The sequence below is a fragment of the Sinohyriopsis cumingii genome, chromosome 14, assembly GCF_028554795.1.
Source record: "Sinohyriopsis cumingii isolate HCF-2022 chromosome 14, ASM2855479v2, whole genome shotgun sequence".
NCBI classification, from domain to species: Eukaryota; Metazoa; Mollusca; class Bivalvia; order Unionida; family Unionidae; genus Sinohyriopsis; species Sinohyriopsis cumingii.
Genome location: NC_142974.1, coordinates 77,439,749 through 77,464,178, shown reverse-complemented (window position 1 = coordinate 77,464,178; position 24,430 = coordinate 77,439,749). Strand labels below are relative to the sequence as shown.

The 24,430-nt window shown below is 32.5% G+C and overlaps 1 protein-coding gene across 6 annotated transcripts; it reads right to left on the bottom strand.

Annotated features, from left to right (window-relative positions):
* Positions 1-6,753: 6,753 nt before the first annotated feature.
* LOC149784198 (uncharacterized) lies at positions 6,754-17,258 on the bottom strand. 6 transcript variants are annotated; one of them, XM_089933232.1, is made up of 7 exons: positions 17,143-17,258; positions 15,661-15,917; positions 13,504-13,647; positions 11,229-11,660; positions 10,028-10,218; positions 9,570-9,680; positions 6,754-9,165 (listed from the first exon to the last, which is right to left on the bottom strand). In XM_089933232.1, the coding sequence occupies exons 2-4, from the start codon at positions 15,716-15,718 to the stop codon at positions 11,569-11,571; spliced, it is 294 nt and encodes a 97-aa protein (XP_089789358.1). In that variant the 5' UTR covers positions 15,719-15,917; positions 17,143-17,258; the 3' UTR covers positions 6,754-9,165; positions 9,570-9,680; positions 10,028-10,218; positions 11,229-11,568. The 6 variants fall into 6 exon arrangements, with proteins under 6 accessions (XP_089789358.1, XP_089789352.1, XP_089789354.1 ...); XM_089933226.1 differs by having other exon boundaries at positions 11,229-11,650; XM_089933228.1 differs by having other exon boundaries at positions 6,754-9,162; positions 11,229-11,650.
* Between the last annotated feature and the right edge of the window lie 7,172 nt (positions 17,259-24,430).

The following is a 24,430-nucleotide window of genomic DNA, read 5'->3' as shown; positions in this document are numbered from 1 at the left end:
CGTTTGGACTATTCTAGTTAATGTCTCTCCATGCCTTTTGAATAAATCAAAACGTAAAATGTAGTTTTTATTATTTTTATTATTTTTATTTTATACAGTTGTGGTAGCAGCGTGATGCTGCCTTCCACGCATGCGTCTGAAAATTAACAAAGGGTCAACGGACGATAGAGACGCAGGTGTTCAGGTTTGATGAGAGGGATTATTACAGAAAATATGAGTGTTCTGAATGATTCAATTCTGAGAGAAAAGAAGATGAATTGTACTTACCATCCACATACAAATGTCACTGTTTGTAAATATATTAACAGCGAGCGGCCGAAAATCCGATGAAATAGATTACGAGATAATGTCTCGTCCCGTTGATCTCCGTTACCAGAAATGTCAACAACAAAAAGCGGATATTTCACAACATAGTACAAGTGCTAGATGTCATGATAAGCGGATTATAATACAACAATGCACTGTTTAAATGGTTTGTCAATATGGACAAAGAATTTGTTTATGTAACAATATATACATTTCAGTGCAGTTTATATCCAGTTTGCGGCTTACTTTCATGTGGTTTCTGAATTTCTGCACTCCAAATCAATGGTTGTATATAAAAGTTTAAACAGCCAACAACGTCGCCAATATAAAAAATCGTCACATGGTATGTTTTGCCGCCAATAAGGAAAAACAATCTAAATTTGCGACATTGGCGAAGACCTACGCGATCCCAGAATGCACTTTATATGCGTTATTTTTCGTACTTTTAAGAAGAAAAAACTACCTTTTCGTGTACGAGAAACACAAAATTTCAGGAGCCACGCCACGATCGTTTTATATTATTCATACAAGATCTCTTCCCCAAAATGATAATACAGTTTTTACGTTTTTTCGTAATTTTAAGAATTTTGATTTCTTTTGTACAAGAAATATACATGTATATGAAATTTCGGGCGCAATACCACGACCGCATTATATCCGAATTCGTGTTATAACGGAGCACGCTATAGCGGGGTCACGCTGTATTTATTTTGGAGCATAACAGGACAAGAGGAAATCAACAACATATCATGATTTGTATGAGATTCTCAGGACAATGTTGGATGCAATGTTAAAATTGTTCATCGATTTTAATCTTTTGTAAATTCTATTAAGATGTTCAAGAAAGTACTATCAAAATTAATTTTGAAAGGCGAGTTTTAGAAATTTTAGCGAAATTATTACAATTTCAACAGGCAGCCAGTTATATTTTTATAGCATAAGGATATATTTCTTCAATGAGAAGTTAATAAAATCAAGCATTATTTTTTAAAACATTATTGAACAAACACAGTGTCATTTGGCATATCTACATACACTGCTAAAATTCAATCAACATCCATTGTCCATAATATTGGCTTCCATCAGGCATGTGCCAAATTATTACCATGTTACAACACTGAACTAAATGATTGGACATCTTGTCTTACTTTACAATGTTGTAAAGCGTTAGAATAGGTAAATGTTTATAAAGTTAGTTTGTACATGAAGAGTAAGGGACTCTCAACTAATTGTTGGAATAAATGTTGAAAATCTAGTCTTTTTTAAGAATATCATCTGTGATCTGATGGACAAAAAAAATGTATACCCGATCTGGAGATATGTTAAATAAAATACAAATTCTGCATTCCACCACTAAAGAAAGAAGGAACCTTAGTAAATGATAGCAAAGTTCAAGTTCAAATACTTATTGGTAAAATTAAATCAGTTTTCACCAAAGATATTTAAAACACTAAGAATTTTTTTTTTTTTTTACACATACAACCTACTGGTACCATACCTTAAGACAACAACAAATGTGTTTGAAAATTGTTGTCAAAAATAAAGACTTCTAAAATAGTTGGACCACGCAACATTGCCAGCTTAATCCTAAAAAAGCTGTGCCCACCAACTCGCCTCTTGGCTGTGAGCTATTTACCAATTGTTGGCTGACTTTTTAAACTTAAAATTAAATGCAAATGTAGCTCCAGTGTTGAAAAATGGAGACCAATTTCACTTTTATCAGCCACACGCAAACTTCTCGAGCATATATTTATAAGCATCTTCTTAACCACCTTGAGAAAAAAAAAAACTAGCTAACTTAAACCATGGCATAAGATTGGGATACTCCTTTGAAATGCAACAATAATGCATGACCATCTTCAAAAGAATAACAAACAAATACAAACCGACATGGTTATACTAGACTTTTCAAATCTTTAGATACTGTGTTTCATCATTAATTACTGTTCAAATTTGAAGACTATGGAATCACTGGGCCACTGTAATGCTGGCTAGAGAGGTTTTGACAAAGCGGCACATCCAAGTGGTGTTAGATGCTGAATCATCTGAAGCAGTTACTGTTTACTCTGGTGTCCCTCAGGGAACTGTGCTAGGACCACTCCTCTTCCTTTGCCACTTAGATGATCTTCCAGACTGTGTGAAATCTCAGATTAGGTTGCTTGCAGTTGACTGTCTCCTTTACAGGACAACCCAAAACAAAATTGACTACCATATGCTACAAAATGGTCTTACATCCCTCAAAAAATGGGTGGCAGATTGGGTTGACCTTTAATGCCACTAAATGCTATTTCATGAGCATGACCAGTAAAACAACAAAATCAAGTCATCTCTACACCTTATACAATCATATACTACAATAAGTGAAAACACATATATTGGATTAATATTATCTGAAGACTTCAAGTAAGAATCTCTTAGCATCAAAGTGACCAGTAAACCAAACTCTTCAGTGTCATTTTTCAAAATAAACGTCATCAGACACTGTCGATAGACATTCATAACAATCATGTATCCAGCAATGTGTTGGAGTATGGTTGTGTCATCAGGGATCCCTATTACACCAAGTGTATTAAAGGAGCTGAAAAAGTTCAATGCCGGCAGCAAGATTTGTATCTGGTAAATACAAAACCATTGAGGGGCCCCGAGTGGCCGAGTGGTCTAAAGTGCTCTCCATTACGGATCACTGCCATCTCACCTCTGTCTGCATCGGTTCGAGTCTCGGATTCAGCCAATGTGGATATGTGAAAAAGCTTGCCAGTAGCTTCTCATGGTTCAGTGGTTCTTTCTGGGGTTTTCCCGGATTCTGTCTCCAGCATTAATGCTGGCCACCATGAATAGCCCATCATGTGCTGAAAAATGGTGTTAAACCCAACAACAAACAACAATAAAACCATTGAAGCAGGATGCACCACCGAAATGTTAGATGACCTAGGTCTACCAACACTCCGAGACAGACATAGTATGATTCAACTGACATACCTTGTTAAAGTGGCCATTGGGTTAATGCTGGTTCTCCCACCCAATCTATTTCAAAAACCATTACTAAATATACATCAAATCAAAGCCAAATCTTTTCCTAACTTTTTAACTAAAAACCACTTCTTGAAACAAATGTCTTTACAAGCACTTAAAAGCTGAAAAAAGACCAACTTTGCTTGACCTTTACTTGAACCAGTCTGGTGGCTTACTGGCTAGAGCATCCACCTCAGATGCAGGAGGTCACGGATTTAAACCGCCGACAGTGTCATACCAAAGATTTATAAAAAAATAGTACTAACAGCTGCCTCACCAGGTGCTCAGCTTTAAGACGTTAGTGTTGGGACTGTCAGGATAATGTGACTGATTGGGACATCATGCTACATGTCTGCGGCATGATGCCTCAGTGATAGATATCGCTAAAAACTGCCTCACTACAGACACGTAGCGATATGATTGAAAAATTGTTAAAGCTATGTTAAAAATCTAAATCACACACACATACCTTTACTTGATTTTAATACAAATTTTTATAGAAGGTTAAAAGTCTTAAAGATGATATTTACAAATGATTTTAGGAAAATTAAAACAAATGGCCCACTTTACTGATAAACAAATGGTGAATAAAATTAGATTTTTAAGTTTATAAAGATGCAGTACATTCTTCCTTTAAGTAATTAAAGGGAACCATTTATATTTTTTAAAAGGTAGAAAATGACTGTAATTAAGCCGTAAAATCTGATTAAAATTTTTCATTACATGTGTTTATATTAACTTGATAATGCTGATCTTTACTGTTAATGTAGTCAGTAGTTACCTTTAAAGTAGTCAATAGTTACCTTTAAAGAAGTCAATAGTTACCTTTAAAGTAGTCAATAGTTACCTTTAAAGTAGTTAATAGTTACCTTTACATCAATGAAATTTGCATGAAAATTATCTCTTATTGGTCTTTACTGGCCAAAAAATTAATATTTTCCACTGTAAATTTGATAACAAGCAAATCTGATTTCCATTCATCAGTGTATATCTTGTGTGTAATATCCTGCAATAATGCTTCACATTACACTCAATCATTGTCACCTATCTGAGCATGGGTGTTACAACTATACGGTCACAAACTAAGTAACAAATAAAAGGCTTGGTTGTTACAACTATATGGTCACAGAAAAAAGGCAAAATCCCCCAAGTTTTGTAAAGCTCAACAAAGAATTTAATTTAATTTAATTTAAGAATTCATTTACTCGTGAGTCGGTGGTTCTTCCCTGGGCTTTCCAGGGTTCTTCCTCCACCAGTTATACTGGCTGCCATGTATAGCCTATCTTGTGCTGAAAAATGGCATTAAACCCTAGAACAACAAGAATTCATTTAAGATGAATGAAAAGTTCCTTATAAATTTCAAACACCGGAAATGTACTGGTCCTGAAAAGAACCATGACACAGTCAAGAACTTCTTTGAATAGTTTGTAGCAGTTTTAGAATACAGTCGACTCCACTTAACTGCACATCGGTTAACTGCACACTCCGGATAACTGCACGTAGTCACGCCGGTCCCATTTTTTTCCCAATGCTTTTCAATGGGAACAAGCTTCGGATAACTGCACTTCGCTTAAATGCACACTCCGGATAGTAGCACGATAAATGTTCTGCCCGTGGCACATTATTCATTACAAATTTACTCCGGTTAACTGCACAATGTATAGTCAGGATCAGTTATTGCCAGTCCACTGATGTAGCGCTTCAAATAAGCCAACAATTAAGCCGGTAAATGTGACTTTGTAAATGATTGACATGTAAAGGACGTCATAGGTGGTAGATACATGTATATTCCCGCCCACCAGGGAGCAATAGCGTGGGAACAATCATATGTTGCAGTAGATGACAGTCTTCAGACAGAAGGCGAAATCGACGACTCAACCATCGTTGCAGCTCAAAACAAGAAGAAAATGACGAAAGAAGTGATGACGACGAAGCAGAAGATGACCAGGTTTCATCTAAAGTCGTTATTCAGTCACTCCAGAATTTACCCAGATTCATGGAACAGAGAGAATGTGAGCTGTTTGAACCGTTTTACAAAATAGAGTCGGCAATTCACCACTTATTAGTAAAACTTGTGTGCATACATCAATTGCCGATTTCTTTCGGAACTCGTCAATTTCATTGTGTTTGATTTAACAATATGACGTTAGTGCTGTTCATTGTAGACTCTTGTTTCATTTAAGTAAACGTTGAAAGAGTGGATTCTAGTCATCTTTATACGTTATTCTTCACCTATATTCGTGCCGTGCTGATTTAAAGCTGTACTGTACTGTACTTCGGTTAACTGCACACTCCGTTTAAATGCACAGTCTCGTGACGGGCCCGAGGCTGTGCAATTAACCAGAGTTGACTGTAATATTATAGTCCAAAATAATAAGCACTTTCTATTTTGACTGAGCAGTCAAAACAAATAGGACCACTCTGGTAACCTAGTGGTTAGTGTCCACTATGGATGCAGGATGTCATGGGTTTGAATCCCGGTCAAGTTATAACTAAGACTTAAACAAATGGTACTAACAGCTGCCTCACTACGCACTCAGCATTAAGATGTTAGTGTTAGGGCTGGCCGGCCTGGTGTCTTTATAATGTGACTGGGTGGGACATGATGTTACATGTCTGCAGGATGATGCACCAAATTTAGACACTCATAAACTGCCACACTGCAAACATCATGGCAATATGACTGAAATGTTTCTATGTTAAAAGTCCAAGTCACCCCACCCCTAATATTTTTACTCTCAGATAATATCTGAGTAGAGCATAAAACATGTCTGCAGACTTACAACAGGAAGAAAATAAGTGAATGTCTCCAAAACTGAAATGAAACTGATTGCTTAAGTCTCTCCTTATATACACCATACATTCCAACTGTATTTCACAACAGACCCGGTGGAACAGAAAACACTACTCATTTTGTTTCAATTTGACCTATTCATGTGACCTAGATTAGCTAATAGGAAGTTACATAATTATTCTATAAATGTTGAATCCACATCAGTCCCTGACAAATTAAGCCAAAATTATTATTAAGATTACAGTGCTTAATTGTTACAAACAATTAAGCTTCTACCTATAAAGCCAATGCAGTCTTATGCACCTAACATATTCAGGTCAGTTAGGCAAAACTAACTAATGATAATTAGTCAAGTTTACAGACATGAACAAAAATTAGACAAAATTAGACAAAATCATGTACCTGGAGTTGCAAGAAAAACATAGATATACATAACACTGGGTTCAACCCCTGTTTTAAGTAGTGGTTACCATTCATTCTTTAACGTTTGTAATCTCCCTCACATTAAAGTGCATCTTTTTCCAACCAGCCCTAGAGTGCACAAGACTTATAGTAATTTGATGCACATACAATTTATTAATGATACATACTTCATGCCTGTGGAGATATCTGTTCACTGCTATACAAGACTGTGGCTCTGACATAAGCCAAACAGTTATATAATGCCAACTCTAGCTCTGACATAAACCAAACAGTTATATAACACCAGCTCTAGCCCTGATTTAAACCAAACAGTTATATAACACCAACTCTAGCTCTGATTTAAACCAAACAGTTATATAACACCAGCTCTAGCCCTGATTTAAACCAACCAGTTATATAACACCAGCTCTAGCTCTGATTTAAACCAAACAGTTATATAACACCAACTCTAGCTCTGATTTAAACCAAACAGTTATATAACACCAATTCTAGCTCTGACATAAGCCAAACAGTTATATAACGCCAACTTTAGCTCTGACATAAACCAAACAGTTATATAACGCCAGCTCTAGCTCTGATTTAAACCAAACAGTTATATAACACAAACTCAAGCTCTGACATAAGCCAAACAGTTATATAACACCAACTCTAGCTCTGACATAAGCCAAACAGTTATATAATACCAACTCTAGCTCTGACATAAACCAAACAGTTATATAACACCAGCTCTAGCTCTGATTTAAACCAAGCAGTTATATAACACCAACTCAAGGTCTGGTTTAAACCATACAAATGGGCCCTACCTCATGATTGAAATCTATATTGCCAAACCCAAAGACAACTCTTGTAAAAATTGTGTGAATACAATATTTAATCATATTTTCTGGTGATCACCATTATACATATTTTCTCATGATCACCAATGTACATACATAGTTTTGCAGCAACTCAATAAAAAGTACAATAGTAGTTGCATTAAAACATTTGACATGCACATCATCAAGCTGTAAGTAAAAAAGGGCAATAACTCTTTCATAAATTAAGGAAGGACAGAGATTTGTCAAGATGTGCATTCAATGATGATCATACAGTATGAACAAAGTTCAATTGCAGTTCATAACAAAGGCAAGTTATATTGCATTTACAACAAAACGTTGTCTTGCACTAAATTCAGCAATAGGACAAAATGAATAGGTGCTCCTAAAAGAACAGATGTTAAAGTGATTTGTTAATGTTTGTCTTCTGATCATGACCATAATATTTACCAACTTTCATGGCAGTCTATCAAAACTAGTTGAAATCAATGAGATTGTGTTGAATGGATGGAAATGAGCATTATAATATAGAGACAGAGATAACACAATTAATATAAAACATTCTTGATTCAGAGAAATCCAGTTGTCTGTGTTATTTACAACATATACTCCCCCATGCAATAACCTGAACTAAATAACAGTCCCAAAAACTAAAAGGTTAACATAATGACATGAAAGCATGTTTATATTATGTACAGTAATGTCTAATAAGTTTATTTTTTTGTCAGCATTTAGTGTTTTTATGTATAATCATGACAACAAAGGTTTAATTAATGAAATTAAGAGTTAAACAATCAAAACTTTAAATTTTTTAAAACATATAAAAGAAATAATTTTACCACTTTGTCAGTCATTAATCATGCAAACAACCTTCAGATGATAAAGAGAAAGAGAGAGAAAAAACACATTATGACGCATCACCTGCTGTGAGCAACAAGTGCAGGGGACAGTTTCATATCATAAACTGTCAGTGCACCCTAAAGTGAAAATACCCATGTCATGATTGTTAAATCGTGTCAAAGATATATACAATATTCAAACAAGGTGCAACAATCATAACAATAATTATTTTTGGCAAATCAAAAAATAAGCAAGCAAAACATTTGTGAGCTAAAAGTTAGTCACAGAGGTCAAGTAGTTATCATGAATGAATTAAGTTCAAGTTTAGTTCATTTTCTTCATGCACTGGTTAATGTACAGTATAATTATGTAAGGGAAAATCCCCAATGTACAGCATAACAGCATAATTATGTAAGGGAAAATCCCCAATGTACAGCATAATTCTATAAGGGAAAATCCCCAAAGTACAGCATAATTATGTAAGGGACAATCCCCAATGTACAGCATAATTATGTAAGGGAAAATCCCCAATGTACAGCATAATTATGTAAGGGAAAATCCCCAATGTACGGCATAATTCTGTAAGGGAAAATCCCCTATGTACTGCATAATTCTGTAAGGGAAAATCCCCCCCCCATATCCAGCAGACCTCTGTTCAACACTGTCTTCATCATCACCCTGAATGCTTTTGGCTATTATCTACTTCATTCTTCTGGGACACCAGGGGCTTCTTTGACCTTTTTGATGCTCCTGGTTCTTTTTAACAGAAACCTCTTGCTTCTTGTTGAACATATATCAATGTATGTTTGGTCCAATATCTTCTTCATTTAGGATTTCCATCAAGGATGCTCACCATCTAACCCTTCCTCATCTGAACCCATGAAGCTGTTCTCCAACACATTCCTTACTTCCGCCATTTTTCCAGAACTCCATGACTCTTTCTTTTCCAATGCAGAGTCTTCTTTTGGATTTCTACTGCATGGTAAATAAAAGGCAGAATTATATATATATATATATATATATATATATATATATATATATATATATATATACACACACACATCTAAACATACTATGACACTAGTCATGGAGGCCATGAAAATGTACTCAATAACAAGTGAGTTTCCCTTATGCATAAAACTTAAAACATAAAATGGCAATGTGTTACATTCAGTGTCTTATGGGTGTAGCATTGGCAGTCTTTATAAACAATGGTTGCATTTTTTTCCTATGAAAATTCTAGCCCCCCAGCCCAAAAAGAAAGCCAACCATAAATTGAAAATAATAAGTACTTAGTAATCCCATATAGCATAAGGTTATATCCACAACATATTTAATACAGTAATATGAAGCCAAAGTTTAATCCCCAGCTGTATTACCTCTTTCTTCCTTTTGTATCAAATCTGGAGTATGTAGCTTGTGCTCTTTAAATTCATTTTTCATCTTTCCTGTTTCAGTTTCCTTCTGGGTAGTTTATCTTCTTGTAGCAGCTGTGTGAAAAATGATACATACATTGCAGTGAAATATATTCATCATCTAGATAGTCTGCTTAAAATGATAGATTTAAACTAAACATGTTCAATGGTGTCAGAGACACAAACATTAGGGCTGTAGCCACACATAATATTGAGATTTGATTCTAACAATGAAAAAAACTGATTTAAAAAAATATATTGCAAGTAACAGTTAATTTTAATGCCAATTTAAACATGAAAATTAAACTTTATCTAATTTTAAATAGACATGTAAGGTGAATTTGAATCTGAGGCAGATCCAATTTGGTACCTTTTACAACCAAGGTATCTACAGTGGAATAAATTCCATTCTCATTTTGTACCTTTTATAACCAAGGTATCCACAGTGGAATAAATTCCATTTTCATTTTGTACCTGTTACAACCAAAGTATCCACAGTTGGATACATTCCATTCCCATTTTGTACCTTTTACAACCAAGGTATCCACAGTGGGATAAATTCTGTACCCATTGCTTTTCATGAAGTCTGTCATTTTGTCATCAGACTAATTGCCTAAAGAATAAAAACAAAATAAACAGTGAAGTCATCCTGTTATATCATTTTTATAGTAAATGTATATCTACTCTTACATGAAAATGTACATCATTAATGGATGGATGTAAAATATCATTGTACCCATGAATACACAAAAGAACTCTCCTGCTGTTCATGATTACCCTTGTTTATTTTTCATGACTTTATGTGCACAGTACCCAAATATTTCATAAATCATAGATAATGGTTGCACACTGAATACAGTGAAATACATATAGACATTTTGTACTTAAAATGAATGTCAATTATAAAAAGAAATAAGAACAAATAATGTTGTGCACTGTCACAAAAGCAAGACATAAAAGGAAGAAAATGTAATCTAGTAAACATGATTTTGGTTGCAGTTTTGTAGTTTCACGTCATTTGGCAGCACATGATAGGCTATACATGGCAGAGATAAAAGTGGTAGAGGAAGAACTCGTGAAAACCCCGGGAATAACCACAGACCCACAGAAGCTACTAGTAAGTTTTTTCATATATGCATATTAGCCAAGCCCAAGACTTAAATTCATGTAGACAGATGTGACATGGTAGTGATGGTAAAGGCAAGTGCCTTAGACCACTCAGACCTAATAGTAATCAGGTTTAATTACCTAATGCCATATATTTATGTGCAACATAGATTATTTTCTCAATCTTTATCATCAACCAGGTCATCTACTTATGTATATAAACTACTGAATTTCATTTCATCCCATTCACTGACTTGGGTCCATTTTAGCTAACAAGGTTTTCATGGAACTGAGTTAAAAATATATTTTAAAAAATTAACCATTGTTATTATATGACCAAAAGTCTAATCAGGTCATCAACATACAACAAAAATTCCTTCCAACTGAGAGTAATAGAAAGAGAGTTTGTATTGTTGACATGAGAAAAAACACAAATGTAGTTTTCTTAAGAAGAGTTCAAAATCATAAAAGATTCATTTGAGTATGATATGATGGAAACTGATATTAATGGAATACCTCAAGTCCAGAATTGGCAATACTGGATCTGTGTGGATATTGCACAGATGATGCCTTCACGGTCTCCTTGTTACTAGAGTAGGCAATACTGGATCTGTCTGTGTGGATCTTCCACAGATAATGCCTTCACTGTCTCCTTGTCACTTGAATAGACAATACTGGATCTGTGTTGATATTCCACAGATGATGCCTTCATGGGCTCCTTGTCACTAGAATAGGCAATACTGGATCTGTTGATATTCCACAGATAATACCTTCACTGTCTCCTTGTCACTAGAATAGGCAATAATGGATCTGTCCGTGTGGATATTCCACAGATAATGCCATCACGGTCTCCTTGTCACCAACTATGACAATGTCGTTGATTGTTATGTTTCCAAACAGCTCTTTCACTATTGCATACTGGCGTTTGTATGTTGTACCTGAAACAAACTGTACATTCAATAAAAGACTACTGTAAAATACAAACTAAGTTATGTACTCACTAAATAGTGTTGATAACTGTTGCAGTATGTTTGTTTTTATCCAAATGGTAATACAATATTGTAAAATAGGAGTTATTAACCTGGAAACATGTTACTGCATTTACTGATTCATCTTCACTAGCCAAGATTCCGATGTGATAGCCCTATCTACACCTTGGCGTATCAAGCAGATACTTCTGTGCTTCAGGTATGTGAATTTTATTGCATGTGGCAGCAAGCTACTACATCCAATCAAAATTTTAGTTGTTCAAATTTGAACACTGTTCCTATATGGATGAGACAAGTGGAGCACACAATTTCAATGGACTGATAAATAAGCAGTTTTCCACTGCTGGTCTTGGGTCTGTGTTCGGACAAATAACTTTCACTCATATTGACATGTAACAACTTCCCTCTGGTACACAGTCATACTTTTGCTGTTAAACTTAAAAAGTATCCTTTTTAGGTCAACCACCTAAATAATTATCGGCTGATGTATAATGCACAACACAATCGATTAGTTGGCATTACGTATTAAGGGAGACAAGACATGACATCCAATATGTGTCGCTATGACAAAGCACCAATATGTCTGTTTAATCTGCCAAGTTGTAGATAGGGCTCACATTGAAACCTTGGCTAGCACATATGTTACTGATTATAAAGCCAATGGATGCAATTATAACATAAACATGCATATATTTAAGCCAAATAAATGGCAACAATTTATCTACTATCTTAAAAGTGCATGAAAAATCAAAAAGTCTATATTGTTAGAAAAAGTTCCCAATATATGATTTTAGATATTACAGTAAGTATACGTAATACCATTGGCACAAATAGTCTACAGTTAGTGATGGTTAAATTCTATTTATTGCTCCGCAACCAGCATACAGCATCATTATTACATACCAATTATTGCTGTACGAATTTACAGTATCTGGTAAATAAAATACAAGTACAGTACTTGAAAACCATGAATCTGAAAAGCAGTACATTAAACTAGAGATATATTCCAATGACATGAATGCATCAACATTTGATTTTATTCAACTCTGAATGTTTCAAATATTTAGCATCTGAAAAGTGATAGTGCATGGTCCCTTGTCTAGTGACCCTAACCGTATCCTACATGTACTACCAATATAAACACAATGTTTCTTTTCAACATCTCATGGGGTCAGGTAGTTATGGAGGAGACAACAAATTAATTACCAAGTCTAGTGACCATGATGCTACTAAAATCTAAGTGGTATGAAACATGACATTTATTAATGATTCATTCCAATATCTATCATGAGCTAAGGAAAGGTCAAGAAAAATCCATAACCTTGTCTAGTGACCTTGATACTATCACCCTAATGAGGCACATGAAATAATGTATATTAATGACACATTAATGTATCATTGTTTAGATACAGAGATTCATTCCAGCCATAAATGTTTCAAAAGTGGAAATTAAATGTATTACCCTACCGTTTTCACAAATGCACTAAATGTCACAAACAACCCCACCATCCACACCTGCCAACAAACCTCTATTGTATATTTTTATTCATATCCACCTACCCATACACACTAGGTGAATTTTTAAAATCAAGTTTAAGAGGGCTATCATATTTAGCTCTGATATATATATATATATATATATATATATATATATATATATATATATATATATATATAATCATGTCACTGAGGAAACTAACAAAATACAAAAATCTAGTGAAAGAGTGGAAAAGAAGAGCAGGTGCTTTGGGAAAGTGACAGACAGAAAAGATGTTGCTATGAGTCACCTGATTTTACCATACCTGTTTTATTATGCTCGCACTGTCCACATTCTTCCTGTAATTGGTTAACTCCAGTCGGAAGTACTCCACCCTCCATTTGCACAAAGTCATTCATTGCCAATTTTTCAAAATTGTCTATCATATAAATCCTACTTGGTCTGGAAACTGAAATAATAGTAATAATAATAACATGTTGGTGTAAAAAAAAATAATAATAACAGTAATATGATGTTGGTGTAAAAAAGATATAATAAAAATCATAATAATAATAATAAAATGTTGGTGTAAAATAATAATAATAATAATAATAATAATAATATGTTGGTATAAAGAAAATAAAAAAAAATCCCATGTGATGCTGCAATTTATAATATTTTTTAAAAACAGTTTCCAGGTGGAAATCTGATCAGTCTCCAAACTGGTACCCAGGGGTTACCCCATAAAGAGTGATTTAAAATTATGTGTCATTTAAATGTTTTTCCATGATGAAGGCACACACACACACACACACACACACATATATATAGCATGATCTAAAGTACACTGTATATTTCTAATAATACACCATCATGGCCCCAACTGTAGGTACACAGGGGCAGCCATTCCCACCTTTGAACACCGAGGTGACTGAAGTGAAATCCCAAAAGTTATATTACATACTCTGCTTTGGTGAAGGTGTGAACCAAAATGTCAGACTGGAATATGCAACAGTTTACAACTACCTCCAACCCTTTATATATTCTATTATGGCTGGTCTCCCTATAACAATATATAAACATAAATAATACATACATACACTCACACATATAAATACATTGGGGGAGGTGGTCACAGTTACAATTTTGATCTGCTAGCAAGAACGATGCTATTTCAGCTTAAACCTTTAAATCAGATAATGACAGCTTGCGAGAGGAAGACAAAAAATATTGTCCCCTGAAATAGGCTCCGTATTTTACTACATTTTTGGGGGTTTCACCAGCCTAACTTAAATCAAAAAATTGTCAACTTAAAAAAAACTAAAAGGTATAAAGTTCATCTGCTTTTTACTTCATGGTTACTAATTCCTGAACCTATTCCTTAATGGGACTAGACCCAAAAATAAAGACAAAAGTAAGAAAATGATAGAAACGTATACACGTGCCAATTTTCAACCTATATAATGTCAAGGCACATTCATTCATTATAACTGCAAAGTTATTAGCAATTGAAAGAACCTTAAACAAGTCATGATTTTCAACCTGTGCCAAGGTTCAGGGCAAGTGATCGTCATACTAACTTATATATTATTTTTTTATCTAAACTACAACCAGAACTTATAGCTGCAAACAAAGAAACTTTCACCTGTTGTATTAGTTTATAATTTATTATTGCACCCCATAAATTTGAATTTTAAACTATTTGGTAAAGGCATTGTCTTTGACATGTTTGCAATTTAAAACAAAATCAAATAAAAAATACACCTCTATCCTGCCCATGTATAGGAAAACAAAGTAAGACCTTTACTACTCCTATGTGATAAACTGTATGGGAAAATAAAAATACAATTGTTTATAAGTTCCATAAAGATATTCCTTTATGAGATCATTCAGGAGTGATTTCCATTAGAAATGTGTGTTGTGTAATCATTCAAAACAGAAATCATGTCTTAAGTGTTTAATGTGATATTTCTACTCAATAACTATACTTCTGACTTTAATACTGAAATGAAATTATCCACATAATGTGTGTGTGTGTTGAAAAACTGAACTTGACTATGTACAATCTCCATGACCTACACCACAGGAGTCTGTCGTTTTATCAATAAAGTACGGCGAAATCTCTAACAATATGAAATCCCCTTATCGATAATATATTTATATTATCGATAAGGGGATTTCATATTGTTAGAGATTTCGCCGTACTTTATTGATAAAACGTCAGACTCCTGTGCCTACACGAAGAGCAAAGGTTTATAAAGAATTTAAACTTATATTCAAATTTTCCTGAGAATCAGAGTGTTAAAATTAAGATTATAATAAACTGTACCGTAGATTCAAAGTGTTTAATCCGATATGAGACGCACCAGCACTAAATAGGAGTATTTGTAAAAAATATTCACGTAACACTGAATACTCTAGTAAATACGACATATATACTATTTTTATAACTGTATGATTTTAGAACAGTGTTTATACAAACTGTTTGTGGTGCCTGTGGTGTTGTAAAAACCTGGCATTATAGAAATAACAGTTGGCATCTTCAATTGCTTATCACTTTTTTTTTTTTCTTTTCTTTTTTTTATCACACGCTACCCGGTCTCCATGATCCGCCATTTTGTTATGTCACATGACACACTGTTGGGTTCCATCTAGGAATAACGCAACAATTCGGAATCCTGTGTTGTTGAGCTCTTTCTCGAGAATTTGCAGCAATTGTCTCGCTTCCTAGAGTATATGCTGAAACTCATAATAATACAACAATAAATGAAGGAAAACATTGATTTTACGTATTCGATAAATATTATGTCTAAAACTGAAACCAGCTCTAAATAATTAATAATTCATAATATATTGCAGTACAAATAGCCAAAGGATATAAGATGCATACAAAATTGTACCATAATTCTGAAACAAGGACGGAAATATATTAAACTTAAAATATTCAAGAAATGTATCAAATATTTATTAATGTAGATGCACAAAAGAATCTAAAATAGAAATTATATATATATATATATATATATATATATATATATATATATATATATATATGTATCCACACAAGGGGTTGATAATTCAGAAAAAATAATGGAGGAAGATGGAATTCCCTTTTATATCAATGATTTCATTGTCACAATGGTTATTTTTACAAAAGAAAGTTTAATTCTGGAATGTAAGTTATAACTGTATGAAAGTAAAAGGAAAAAAAAATAAAGTTTTATATATAATTAAAGACTATGGATCAGTAGAAATGACCATATAAAAATATCATAAGCAGAATAGTCTATGTGAAAGCACAGCTGAATATATATTACAATGTAGGTGGCCAAAAATAACAATAATAATGTTTCATAAGAGCTTCTAAAGAGCAAACAAATCTATCTCCCTAATTTCACAATACAACCAAATTAAAAGTCCTATATTAGACTAAAATTTTTAAAGATTTTTTATTATATTAAAATTAAAAATCCTATATTGCACTGAAATGTCAAAATTACATAAACAGTTCTAAATTTAAAACTCTATATTAGACTAAAATTAAAAATTCTATATTGGACTGAAATAAAAATAAAAATTATATAATCAACTAAATTTAAAAATTATGTATTAGACTAAATTGAGAAATCTAAATTAAACAGAAATAAAAATCTATATTTGACTAAAAATATAAATTCTGCATTAGACTAAAACTGGAAATTTCATTTAAGATTAAAATTGTAGATTCTAGATTAGACTCAAACTCAAAATTTTGTTAGACCAATATTATAATCTTTATATGTGTGCATGTGACTTGGATTTTTAATGTAGATTTAACAATTTTTCAGTCATATCACTATGATGTCAACACTGTGGCAGTTTATAGTGATGTCTAACAATGGGGCACCATGTCACAGACATGTAGCATGATTTTCCCACCCAGTCACATTATCCTTACAACGGGCCAAACAGTCCTAACACTTACCTCTTAATGCTGAGTGCCAAGTGAGGCAGCTGTTAGTAGCATTTTTGTAAGTCTTTGGTATGACTTGGATTAGGATTGAACCCGCAATCTCCTGCATCTGAGGCGGATGCTCTAACCATTAGGCCACCGGAGCAGTTTAATCTTTATATTAGAATGATATAAAAAATTCTATATGAGGCTAAAATTAAAATATCTATTGTAGACTAGAATTAAAATTTCTATATTAGACTAAATTGTAAAATCTCTATTAGACTGATATTGAAAATTCTATATTAGACCAAAAATAAAAGTTATATATTAGACTAAATTTATATAATTTAATAGACTAATATTAAAAACTATATTTTAGACTATTTTAAAAAAATTCTATATTTGACTAAATTAACAATTCCATATTAGACTAAATTAAAAATTCTGTATTTGACCAAATTAAAAATTCTGTATTGGACTAAATTAAAAATTATATAGTAGACTCCAATGAAAAACCAGTATTAGATCACAATTAGCATCTTATATTTTACTAGCATGAAAAAATTCTTTAATCAAGGAAAATTAAAAGTGCTACAGTGGACTAAAAGGTAAAAGTTATATAATTGACTAAAAGGTAAAAATTATATAATTGACTAAAATGAAAAATGTTATATAAGGCTGAAGTTAAACACCATCTTAAACTAAAATGTAAAAAATCTATATTGGACTAAGAATAACAAAATATTTAATATGCAAATTATATAATGGGCTAAACATGAAACATTCTAAAATCAACTAAAATTAAAAATTCTATATTAAAAAAAAACTAAAAATTCTATATTACAATAAAATTACAAATCCATATTAGACTAACATTAAAAATGCTTTTATTACTAGAATTTAATAGTAAAAATTCTAAATTAGACTAATTAAAAAAATCTATATTATGCTGAATAAAGAATTCTATATCAGACTAAATTAAAATTTCTACATTAAAATACAATTGAAAATTCTGTATCAGATTAATTAAAAATTCTATTTAGAAAAAAATAAAACTTCTACATTAGACTAAATATAAAAATTATGTATCAGACTAAATTATAAATTTTATATTAACCTAAGATTAAAAATTTGATATTAGACTAACTTTAAAAATGCTATATTAGACTAAATTAAAAATTCTATATTGGACTAAACTTAAAATATTTATTAGACTATATTAAAATATTCTATACATGAATAAAATTAAAAATTCCATATTAGAATAAAATTTAAAGTCCTTTATTGGACTAAAATGTCAAAATTGTATAATCAACTAAAACTGAACCATCTATTTTAAGCTTAGATGAAAGATCCTATATTAGACTAAAATTAAAATACCTATATTTTGCTATGATGTAAAAGAAATGAATCAACTAAAATTAAAAATGTTATATTAGACTAAAAGTAAAAATTCCAAATCAGAAGGAAATTTAAAATCCTGTAATTGACTAAAATTAAACACTCTATATTAGATTAAAATTAAAAGTTCTATATTTGACAGAAATAAAATAAAAAACAATATAATCAACAAAAATTAAAAATTCTGTTTGACTAAAAGTTAAAAAAGTACCATTAACTAAAATTAAAATTTCTTTATTAGTCTAAAATGATAAATTTAATATTGTAAAAAAATATAAATTTTATATCAGACTAATATTCAAAAATTTATATAATCTGCTAACATTTAAAATTTCTATATTAGACTAAATTAAAATCTCTATAATAAACAAAAATAAATAAATTATATATGAGACTAAAATTAAAAAAGAGTGATTATATATGGCCTGACTGTGCCTTTGACTTTCAGAGAACATGTGTGGATATTTCTTTCATTGTGTCCAGGTCATCTGTTGCAATCTTTGATACCATTAAAAAATGTTAATGTTCTTGTATCCCAGTGTTTCCATTATTTCATTTTTTCAAATAGATTAACACCCTGTAGTTTTAGTTTCCATGGTACCATGGGTCAAATGGAGGGTATAACTTTAGTACATTCCACCAAAACATAAAAAGTAAGAGACTGATATACCAGCAAGTGTAAAACAACCATAACAGGGCAATGTATCTAATCTGCAGCTCTTCACACTGCAGTAATGTCATGTACATGTCAATCCTAATTGTCTGAAATATACAGCAACCAGCACACCAGGGTTAGTAGAGGAATAACCAGGAAAAGGAGCAACTGACAAGCTATCTCACATTATCCACATTGGCCAAGCCAGACTCAAACCCATGAGGACAGATGTGAGTTGTCAGTGACTCGTAAAGGCAAACATTGGCCAAGCCAGACTCAGATCCATGATGACAGAGGTGAGTTGTCAGTGATTGGTAAAGGAAAGCACTATAGACCAATCTGCCATCCAGTGAATGAATGAATGAATGAATGAATGAGTGAATGAATGAAGCAACTATATGTTACATATTTGTAACTTTGCAATTGTTATATAATTGAATAAATTGACCAGGTCTATTGACCTACATGTATCTAAGGACAGCACAGCAGTAAAACACAAGGGATACAACCTTGTTAATCAATCCATAGGCCTGACAATCATAATCATCATGTGTCTCCCCCATGTCTGGAAAGTATACTGCATTTGGTTAAATCACTTATTTATGGAAGTTATTGTACAGACAAAAGTGTGGTAGGTTCACAGACAAATCCATTTTAATACTAAGATTTTTCTACAAAAGTGTAGTAGGTACACTGACCAATCAAATTTAAGACTTTTATACAAAACATGGGGGATATTTAGTTTACATTCCAAGATGAAACAGAAGTTTTGCCTATATCAGCATTTAAGCAGTATTACTTTCTTCTTCTCTTCCTTCATTTTAGTGTAAAATTAATATGAAGGAACTAAAAAATACATCATACAAATATGACATTGACCCCTGATACAATGGTTCTGAAATCAAGAATAATTATATCTTGTTCATTGAAGTCTTCCCTATCAGTCTGATATCCACTGACCCAGTTTAAGAAATGCTATAGTAATTTAAACTGATAATGGATAGAGGGTTGACCTGAACCTCAGCCATGACAATAGTCAGGTAGGCTTTACTACCTGTGCATTGTTGAAGTTAGCTTGTCTAGTTCTCTTTGTCAGTATTTTTCATGTTTAATGAGGAGTAATATCTTGATCTTGAACCTTGACTACAAGGGAGACAACCACAAGGCACTACATATATGAGGAGGAATAATACATTGATCATGAACCTTGTCTACAAGGGAGACAACTATCTATACTACATGTATGATCATGAATAATACATTGATCTTGAACCTAGCTACAAGGGAGACAACCACACAATAATCCATGTATAATGAGGAATTGATTGATCTTGCCCCTTGATTACAAGGGAGACAACCACTCTATAATACATGTATAAAGAGAAATAATACATTGATTTTGGACCTTGACTTCAAGGGAGACAACCACTATATACTACATGTATAATGATGAACAATACATTGATTATGGACCTTGAATACTAGGGAGACAACCACACTTTATTACATGTATGATGAGGAATAATGCATTGGGTTTGGACATTAACTATAAGGGTGACAACCACTGTATACTAAATGTATGATGTTGAATAATACATTGATGTTTGACCAACACTACAAGGGAGATAACCACACTATGCTACATTGATATTGAACATTGACTGTAAAGAAGACAACAACACTATACTACACATATGATGATGGACCCTGAAGAAGATTTACAAGAAGGTAGTTAATCGAATCTAGGCATACCTTTCAATCCTGTGCAACAATTATGCAGAAGAAACCAAAATAATATGTTAGTAATCTACGGTCTTAAACTAAGTATCACAAAGAAGTAAAATCAAACAGTTTTGTAAAATCACAAATAATTTAATTTTCCCTGTTATACAATAAAAATTAATGAGGAAATTAAAGCATAACAAGTTAAATCCCAAATAATCCTAACTGTTCTATTACAAGTCCAAATACAAATCTTTCAAATGAACTCCAATCTTGAATGTCTTAATGTATTAACAGTCTTGATGTATCAATCCAGAATGTTTTTGAATGAATTCACAATAATCAGGAAGTATTTTTAGTAATTTCAATAAATGATTTAAATAATTATTCCACTCACATTATTGTGAAGAAAGCTAAAGGTTTTTTTCACTAGACTGATATTAGAATATTAACAATTCATTTTGTTTCAGGACCATGTATACAAACCAAACATACAATAAGATGACCAGGATATGTGTCATTAGTTTGCTTCCAAAACATTATAAGGCCAATAGGTCATACAAACATGTTTACACATTTTTGATCATAAAGTACAACCTACTTTTTCAGCAGGTTCCAAAATACTGTCAACCACCTACAATCTTTTTGTTTTTTCTGTTGTTTTATGAAACATGCCTATGCCAGATTTATTGTGCACTTTAGGACATATGTCAATACCACTGGGACAAAAAATAGTAACAAACAAAACACACACTTTTATTTTGAAACATTAACACAATTTTTATGATATTTGCTTTTATGTATCATATTTATTATTATTATTATTATTAAAATTATTATTATTATTATTATTATTGTTATTGTATGGTGCTTCAACAGAGTGGATGACAATTTGCAGCCTATAAGATCATGGTGTGTGAGATGATATAACACATTGCAAATGTCATGTCTGTACAGGTCATGGTGTGTGAGATGATGTAACACATTGCAAATGTCATGTCTGTACAGGTCATGGTGTGTGAGATGATGTAACACATTGCAGATGTCATGTCTGTACAGGTCATGGTGTGTGAGATGATTAACACATTACAAATATCATGTCTGTACAGGTCATGGTGTGTGAAATGATATAACTCATTACAACTATCACATCTGTACATGACATGTTGAATACGATGATGTATCACATTGCAAATATCAAGTCTGTACAGGTCATGGTGTGTAAGATAATGTAACACATTGCAGATATCATGTTTGTACAGACTTGGTTTGTGAGATGACATATCACATTGAAAATATTATGTCAGTACCAGCTGGTGTGTGAGATGTCTGTACAGATCATGTTGAATAAGATGATCTAACACATTCCACACATATAACACATTCCACATATCATGTCGGTACAGGCCATGGTGTGTGAGATGATGTAACACATTGATTGCAAATATCATGTCTGTATAGGTACTGGTGTGTCAAATAATGTAACACATTACAAATATCATGTCTGTACATGTCATGGTGTGTGAAATAATGTAACACATTACAAATATCATGTCTGTACAGGTAATGGCATGTGAGATGATGCAACATATTGTAAATATCATGTCTGTACAGGCCATGATATGTTTACATTATCACTGTTTATACAAAACAGTTCAAGGGAATTCATGAAAATTATATCAGAGTTGCTTGGATGTGGAGCAAAACAAAAGTAATTATCAGTTACTAAATCTAAACTTTATGTATGACTCTCGCTGTAGAACAAAACCTGAAACTGAATGGGCCTCTCTGATTGTATGAGAAAACCTGAAACTGAATGGGCCTCTCTGATTGTATGAGAAAACCTGAAACTGAATGGGCCACTCTGATTGTATGAGAAAACCTGAAACTGAATGGGCCACTCGCACTGTAGAACAAAACCTGAAACTGATCCTCTCATATATTATGTTCAAGTTCACTAATTTTGATGACATATACTATTTGTTGATGCATAATTATACATGTGTGATGATGTACTATGTATTCTATTTGATGATGCAATACATGTGTTTAATGATGCAATATGTATACTGTTGCTGATGAAATAATTTTGTATTCTGTTTGATGATGCAATACATATAATGTTTGATAATGTAATATATATACTGTTGTTGATGTAATATGTATTATTTTGCTGATGTATGATGTATACTGTTTGATGACGTAATATGTATCATGTTTAATGATGTAACATGTATACTTCCTGATAAGTCTTTTTATTCACAGACAAGGTTATTCTGTTATGTTAACGTTACATATCTCCATTATGTCGTCATACTGAAAATAATTATCAAATGTTATTTAACAAACATTGCTACACAATTTAGGGGTTGTTTGTCCGATTATTGCAAGTGGTCTAATTATACAATAGGTTGTATAAATGAGGCCAAGTGGTCTACATATAGAATATATTGTCGTATTAACATGGTCAAGTCATCTGAATATAGAATATGCCATATAAATGTGGCCAAGTAGTCTAAATATAGAACATATCTTATAAATGTGGCCAAGTGGTCTAAATATTGAATATGTCTTATAAATGTGGCCAAGTGGTCTAAATATGGAATACATCTTTTAAATGTGACCAAGATGTCTACATATAGAATCGGTCTTATAAATGTGGCCAAGTGGTCTACATTTAGAATAGGTCTTATAAATGTGGCCAAGTGGTCTAAATATAGAATATGTATTTTAAATGTGGCCAAGAGGTCTACATATAGAATCGGTGTTATAAACGTAGCCACATTGTCTAAATATAGAATAGGTCTTATAAATGTGGCCAAGTGGTCTAAATATAAAATAGGTCTTATAAATGTGGCCAAGAGGTCTACATGTAGAATCGGTCTTATAACTGTAGCCAATTGGTCTAAATATAGAATATGTGTTATAAATGTGGTCAAGTGGTCTAAATATAGAATGTATCTTTTAAATGTGGCCAAGACGTCTACATATAGAATCGGTCTTATAAATGTGGCCAAGTAGTCTACATTTAGAATAGGTCTTATAAATGTGGCCAAGTGGTCTAAATATAGAATATGTATTTTAAATGTGGCCAAGAGGTCTACATATAGAATCAGTGTTATAAATGTAGCCACATTGTCTAAATATAGAATAGGTCTTATAAATGTGGCCAAGTGGTCTAAATATAGAATAGGTCTTTTAAATGTGGCCAATTAGTCTAAATATAGAATAGGTCTTTTAAATGTGGCCAAGAGGTCTACATATAGAATTGGTCTTATAAATGTGGCCAAGTGGTCTAAATATAGAATAGGTCTTATAAATGTGGCCAAGAGGTCTACATGTAGAATCGGTCTTATAACTGTAGCCATGTGGTCTAAATATAGAATATGTGTTATAAATGTGGTCAAGTGGTCTAAATATAGAATGCATCTTTTAAATGTTGCCAAGAGGTTTACATATAGAATCAGTGCTACAAATGTAGCCACATGGTCTAAATATAGAATAGGTCTTATAAATATGTCCAAGTAGTCTAAATATAGA

Bases quoted from the DNA above. Each gene is read 5' to 3' on its own strand.
- LOC149784198 (XM_089933226.1), bottom strand. From the start codon at position 15,718: ATGCCAACTGTTATTTCTATAATGCCAGGTTTTTACAACACCACAGGC. The intron at 13,648-15,660 runs GTTTGTATAAAC...CTATTATTTCAG, and splicing joins CACCACAGGCACCACAAACA to TTTCCAGACCAAGTAGGATT. The intron at 11,651-13,503 runs GTATGGTAAAAT...AGTTTGTTTCAG, and splicing joins GTGCGAGCATAATAAAACAG to GTACAACATACAAACGCCAG.